This window comes from Octopus sinensis, unplaced genomic scaffold (genome assembly GCF_006345805.1).
Source record: "Octopus sinensis unplaced genomic scaffold, ASM634580v1 Contig14206, whole genome shotgun sequence".
Taxonomy (NCBI): domain Eukaryota; kingdom Metazoa; phylum Mollusca; class Cephalopoda; order Octopoda; family Octopodidae; genus Octopus; species Octopus sinensis.
Genome location: NW_021833149.1, coordinates 1 through 7,500, shown reverse-complemented (window position 1 = coordinate 7,500; position 7,500 = coordinate 1). Strand labels below are relative to the sequence as shown.

Here is a 7,500-nt window from a genome sequence, read left to right as displayed (position 1 = left end):
TGTATGTCATTATTCAGTTTTGTTTCAAGACTTCTTACCATTAGAAAAAGAGCCGGTTTCTATCCTAGATCTAAGACTTCATGGAAAGAATTTCAACAACATCAACAGGGCATTTTTGAATGAATATGTTTATATGTGAGGGATCTGGAGTCAGTGCACGTGCACATTTATATGTTTTGTTTCTTTGTATATAATTTATATGCGTATAGTTGCCATTCAGGTCATGTATATATACACTTAAATGCTAAACTTTTTGAGAGTTTTACAAATTTTTACAGTTCCACTGATGGTTTGTATCTGCAATGTTTTAATACGCTTTTTCCTCTCTGGTTTTGGGAAGCCTAATTTCTCAAGGTTGACCCTTAGGCAGTGTGTCTGTGTGTGTGTATGTATGTATGTATGTATGTATGTATGTATGTATGTATGTATGTATGTATGTATGTGTGTGTGTGAGTGTGTGTGTGTGTGTGTGTGTGCGTGATTAGATAACACTATATACTCACCTTTGCACGTTTCCCTGGCCACCTTCCGTTTAATCGAATTAAGAATTGAATAGTTATCCACTGTAAACACGTGATTCCGAGGCGGTGATGAAGCTATCATCTCTAGTTCATGTTTATCTACGCCTGCTCCGACGCCGATGGCAAAAATTTGAATGCCTTCGTAATGCGCTCGTGCTGCTTCAGTTCGTGTAGCTTTTGGGTCCTGTGACAATCCATCCGTGATTACCACAACGATTTTATCCGAATAGGTTCGTCCTCCGTTGCGAACGGTGAACATCTGTCGGCGTATATATTCGAGGGCCTTGTGGGTGTAAGTTCCCCCGGGGGAGTACTGGGTGATCCGCATAACGGCTTTTTTTAATTGATGCTTGTGGAAGTAGTCACGCAGGTTAAAGTGAACGGTGATGTTCTCGCTATACGTTACTACAGCAACATGGAAGTCACTTTGTTTGGTACCAATGGGGAACTGTTCTACGACATTCACCACAAATTGTAACTGCTTCTGGAAATGGACCGGCCAAATACTGTAAGACGCGTCTAAAGCGAAGACAATGTCTGCTCCTTGTTTTCCGCACGAAAGACCTGAAGCGAAAGAATCATGTAAATATAAAACAAAACACGGTATGTGTGTCTATTGTCTATTAAATACGTTATAGTGGTTGGATTTTGTGGGTCATTATGCCAATAATAAACACACACACTGGTTCAATTTCACTTCATTATTTATAGGTTTGATTACTCTTCATTGTCATACATGATGTATCTAAGATTACATCAATGTGTTCTTCGTTTTTAAGAAGGAAAGCATGCAATTGGTGGGATGCGTGGCTGCTATTTCTAGCAAGTCGAGTGAGCAATTAGAGATTAGGTATTTGGCCAACTAACTAATCGATCAGTCAGTTAACCAATCGAAGACTTGGAAGAGTGCATATCACTAATGATATTGCAAGTGGCGACGAAAGGATTTTGTCAAACGATTGATTGATTAACCGACTGATGAGGCAAATAATCGATTTGTTAATTGGTTAAATAACTAATCAACTAATAACAAAGAAGTGAAATCGAATCAGTGCGTGTGTATGTTAGTGGCGTAATGACGTCAAGAAACTTACAAACCTAATACAAAACATTATATTGACTTGTCAAATTCGTTCTTTTCATTCCAACGTTATTTGAATTAACTCGGAAAATATTTCTATCGAAGATTTTCATGTTTTTCTTTCTTTTTTTTTTTGTAAATCTATTCTTCATCAACACTTTTTATGGTTTTTGGAATCTGAATGTATTTTATCTTCTTTCAGACACAACGAAAAATAACGATTAAAAAGTGGTTGGGGTGGAAGAAGCACGAATTTAGTTGACAATGGAATAAATACGAAGTTGTGGCACTCATTCTTTTCTTAATGATATCTATTTCTTTACTACCCACAGGGGGCTAAACACAGACGGGATAAACAAGGACAGACAAACGGATTAAGTCGATTATATCGATCCCAGTGCGTAACTGGTACTTAATTTATCGACCCCGAAAGGATGAAAGGCAAAGTCGACCTCGGCGGAATTTGAACTCAGAACGTAACGGCAGACGAAATACGGCTACGCATTTCGCCCGACGTGCTAACGTTTCTGCCAGCTCACCGCCTTCTTTTCTTAATGATATCACTGACGTTACGTTAGAGAAGGGACGTGTCAACACCAGGGATCGAAACACAAAAAAAGCTATCGAATCAACGAAAGAGCTTCCACATATATATTGATTTATTCTGCGTGATTAACAGCCAAATCTCCCTCAAATACAACATTGCTCTCTTGAAGCGAAGAAAATATTGGGAAAATGTCATGGAGAGAAGAGGATAGAGGAGAGTCACGGTTTGATTACTCTTCATTGTCATGCATGATGTATCTAAGACTACATCGCCCAATGTATTCTTCGTTTTCTAAGAAGGATAGTATGCAATTGGTGGGATGCGTGGCTGCTATTTCTAGCAAGCTGAGTGAGCAATTAGAGGTTACGTCCTATCTATCTATCTATCTATCTATCTATCTATCTATCTATCTATCTATCTATCTATCTATCTATCTATCTATATGTCCGTCAATGTATCTATCTATCTATCTATCTATCTATCTATCTATCTATCTATCTATTTGTCTGTTTGTCTGTCTGTGAATGTATGTGTGCGTGTGTGTGTGTGTGTGTGTGTGTGCGTGCGCGTGTGTTTGTGTGTGTGTGTGTGTGTGTGTGTGTGTGTGTACATCTATATATTTCTGTCAAAATACGTTGTGAAAAAGGCATACACTCGTAGAATAACAAATGAAATGCTTATAAGAATCGTCTCTCGTTAACAGCAACAGTGGTATCGCTCTTATTGAAGATGATATAGTTAAGATGGTTTATGTAAGTTCGATTAAGAAGAGAGAGAGAGAGAAGGAGAGAGAGAGAAACAGACAGAGGGGAAAGAGAACAGGTAAAGAGAATTGAAGTGAGAGTTAGAGAGTGTGTGTAGAGCGACGTAAGTAGTGTGTAGAGCGACGTAAGTAGGTAACGATGTGTACCGACCTGTTGATAATCCCACCAGCAGAGACATCTGTAAAAGATAAGATAGAACACAAAGATAAGATATAATGAAAAGCTAAGATGAGTTTAAGATAAGTTTAAGATAAGATACAATGTTACAGATCAAGATAACATATAAATTACGAGCAAAACGTGTTGGATGGGAAGAAAAATTGATTAACTGCATTTAAAAACAGAAAGAAGAAAACTGATTATAATGGTAAATCATACGAAATGAAATAAATGTACTTTAAACAACCTTAGTTTAAAATATCATTATGTATACAATTTGTTTTTATAATGTACAGACATTTTAGAAATATTTTTTAATGATGTATATACACCTGCAAAACGGCACGAGCTGTAATACTTAGTTTCAGAGAAACTTCTCAAAGAAACTTTGTGTTAAAAACACAAGAGTTCACTCAGAACGAATATCACGGAATAATCGTCACCGAAGAGACCAATCAATGTCGAAACGCCAGTTTTTTTTTTTGCTGTTTCGTATTTTCCCTTTGCCGAAAAAAGGGATTTGTATCTAAAGAAGAAAAATGTGAAAAAAACAGCTGTTGGGGGGTGGGGGCGGAAGTTTTAATGAAGTGTTTCGCTCAGAAACAAAATACATCACCCGGTCCGGGAATCGAAACCGTAATCCTACGATCGTGCGTGCAACGCCTTAACCACTACTAGGCCACGTGCCCTCACCAGCTTACATAGCACCATTATAAATTTACAAGTATGATCTATGTTTTTACACACACGTAAATATGTTTATTCACAAATAACATCACATTTTACGCACTGAACGTCTATTTTGGTAATTTCATCAAAGCTAGAAGATAGGAAACAAGCTAAGTTATTGTTAGAAGACAATACCTCACCGAAAAGAGAAGCCCCTCTTTGCACCCTCCACCCTGCCACCGGCACCACCAAAACCGCCACCGACGCCACCACTAACATCGCCATCAACTCCTCCACCACCACCCTAACCATCTCCACTACCACAAGGATTACATTACAGTCTACTTCCACCACTGCCACCACTGCCACCACCGACGCCGCTCCCACTATCTATATTACATCACACTGTACTACCACCACCACCACCAACAACAACAACAACAACAACATCACTGCCACTACCACCACCACTATCACCATCGCCGCCACTATTTCTACCAACAACAATGCCACCACAATCGGCACCCGTCCCAGCATCACCGCTACCACCGTCACCACCAACTCTATCATAAACACTACAGCGCCACCACTAAATTTCTAACATCTACTCCGCCCTGCTGAAGCCTTCATTTTGGTCACGTTTGTTCAAGAGCTAAACGAACAGCAAACTGCAGTAATTTTTTTTATCTACTTGAACGAAGATATAATGGAAGCGGTTTCAAATTACTTGCGTTAATGCTCTTTTATGATTCCTGCAAATTAGAAACAACAATAAAAGCGACAAGAATAACAATGCAATCTAATTTTTGCCATCGTCTTTTTATAAATCGCACTTACATACACACATTAAAACATATTGACGTTCAAATACTCACACACTGCCGTTCTCCCAAGCACCAACTTCAATGAAAAACCTCATCCACAACCATTGACACAACCCTCTCATAAGCATAGTCTTTTTACACGCTGATGGCTCCAGTAGTTTTATCTGTAAAGTGAAGTGTTTGTTCTATCTTACGATCTCGCCTATTAACAATGATGGCGAATTCTTTGTCGGTTGACGCGTAAATTTTCTCATCGTAAGCCGTAGTGAACTAGGGAATTCTTTGCTAAATTTCTTTCGTTGAAACATTTTCTTATCACTGGAAATAATTCCTCCGCAGAGATGAAACAAGCAGATGGCTTCTTACGTGTGATCGCTCTCAAGTGTTGAATTATGTCTGGCTTTCAATCAAATGTTAAACATAAACACATCAGATTGGCTACATTAAGACTATCTTCAGCACAAGTTTCGTTTTTAGATTTTTTTTTTCTTTATGAGGTATAGATAGAGGATCTGAAGAGACAAATATTTGATTGCACAAATACACAACTGATCTGACACACGTACAAAAAGGAAAAGATGAGGTAAATAAAACAAGAACTTACGGACACTCGTATGAAGAAATACATATGACAGCATGAATGTACATGTAAGTCTGTACGTATGCATCCATATCTATAACCTATATAGTAGCTTATAAACAGGGTAAATTTATTTATTTCTCCCTCAACGAATATCGAACCTGATCGGGTTCCCAGCAAAAGTGTTTACATCAGTTTGACCAATACTAAAATATGAGCAGCCGATTTGTTTATATACTAAACAAACCCAGTAAGCACAGAGAACTGGAGGTTCTAATTTGCATACCCTTAATGGGATCGCTGGTTCAAATTTCAGACCGGCTGATGTGTGTATGTGTTTATGAGCGAAACACCCAAGTACCACGCGGCTCTGGCAAAGGGTAAAGGTGAACTTATGCTGACTCGCCCGCCACTACTTTCTCTCACTCTTTCTTCCTGCATCTAACAGCTTGCCAGGTGGGGAACCTATACGCCAATCAAACAGTGAAATCGGGAAAGCGGCCCATGTGAGCCAGGTATGGCCCGAGAAGGCACAAACAACAACATGTATAACATGCACACATCAGTACACGCATACACATGTATCTACAAACGAACAAGCGCGCGCACACACAAAATATATTTATACTTATATCTCGTATATTAGCCCTACAATGGCCCAGTGGTTAGGGCAGCGGACTCGCGGTCATAGGATCGCGGTTTCGATTCCCAGACCGGGCGTTGTGAGTCTTTATTGAGCGAAAACACCTAAAGCTCCACGAGGCTCCGGCAGGGGATGATGGTGATCCCTGCTGTACTCTTTCACCACAACTTTCTCTCACTCTTACTTCCTGTTTCTGTTGTACCTGTATTTCAAAGGGCCGGCCTTGTCACTTTCTGTGTCACACTGAATATCCCCGAGAACTACGTTAAGGGTACACGTGTCTGTGGAGTGCTCAGCCACTTACACGTTAATTTCACGAGCAGGCTGTTCCGTTGATTCGGATCAACCGGAACCCTCGTCGTCGTAACCGACGGAGTGCTTCCATCGAGTCCTACAGATACACACACAATCAGCAATGTGCTATCACGCATGAAATGCTACCGCCAATTTTAGGGCTCATTATTTGATACTACTTTAAACTCCTATAATTCGACATAAATACAGTCACAACATCGTAGGATAAGCTGGATTATAGAATACGAGCCACGTTACATTATGAGAAATGCAGAAGTCTCTATGGATATTTTTCATGCTTTTACACACACGTGTTTCAATGAATTACACATGTCATCAGTAATAAACACATGTGTGTTTTTTCGCTTTTCCTATTATATGTATGTTATTTTTATACAATAATGTTCTTAACAGTGACTTCGAAGTCACTGTCAGGAGCGGTTCTTGTATAAGGATATTAAATTTGTACTCTACAAAAGTATAGGGTAACTCATCAGATGAATGAAAAATTGTATATATTTTTTGTGTAATAGAAATGAATACAAAAACAATCATTCGCTGGCATGGCTGTGTGGTAAGAAGCTTGCCTCCCTCCAGATGGTTCCGGGTTCAGTCCCACTGTATGGTACCTTGGGTAAATGTCTTCTACTATAACCTTGGGTCGATCAAAGCTTTCTGAAAGGATTTGGTAGACGGAAACTGAAAGAAGCCCATCGTATATATATATATATAGATATTATTATAATATAATATAATATATATATATAGATATATAGACCTTATATATATATATATATATATATATATATATGTGTGTGTGTGTGTGTGTGCCTTTGCGTCTTGTCAACCGGTGTGGGTGTGTTTACGTCCCTGTAACTTAGCATTTTGGCAAACGACACCGATAAAATAAGTACAAGGCGGTGCTCCAGCATGACCGTCAAATGAGTGAAGTAAAGGGGTAACAGAAAAAAAACAGAGAGTGAAAGAAAGTTGTGGCGAAAGAGTGCAGCAGGGGTCGCCACCATCTCCTGCCGGAGCCTCGTGGAGCTTATAGGTGTTTTCGCTCAATAAACACACAGAGCACCCGTTCTGGGAATCGAAGTCGCGATCCTTCGACCGAGAGTCCGCTGATCTAACCACTGGGCCATTGCGCCTCCACTGAATTCAGTTGAGAGAGAGGAAACTAGTCGAGATGTTCAAGTCGGAGAGAGAGAGAGAGAGAGAGAGAGAGAGAGAGACGGGGAGAGAGTCATGCTGTTGAAGCATGCAGGGTGATTGCATAGCTAAGCTAAATGTATATCTCTTTAATGTACACATGTAAATTTATTTACAAACTGATTAGCCTGAGACACGCTGTTTCGACTGACATAATACAAACGTACAGACTTACACACGCAACACACACATATATGTGCATG

The 7,500-nt window shown here is 39.5% G+C and overlaps 1 protein-coding gene across 1 annotated transcript in view; it reads right to left on the bottom strand.

Moving 5' to 3' along the window:
• Positions 1 to 3,121, bottom strand: part of LOC115230052 (collagen alpha-1(XII) chain) — a 20,794-nt gene extending 17,673 nt beyond the window's left edge. The window contains exons 1-2 of the mRNA XM_029800288.2: positions 3,064 to 3,121; positions 504 to 1,085 (exon numbers count right to left, since the gene is read on the bottom strand). Coding sequence (XP_029656148.1) covers positions 504 to 1,085; positions 3,064 to 3,091 — 610 coding nt within the window. The 5' untranslated portion in view covers positions 3,092 to 3,121. The remainder of the gene's footprint in view (positions 1 to 503; positions 1,086 to 3,063) is intronic.
• Positions 3,122 to 7,500: the final 4,379 nt, after the last annotated feature.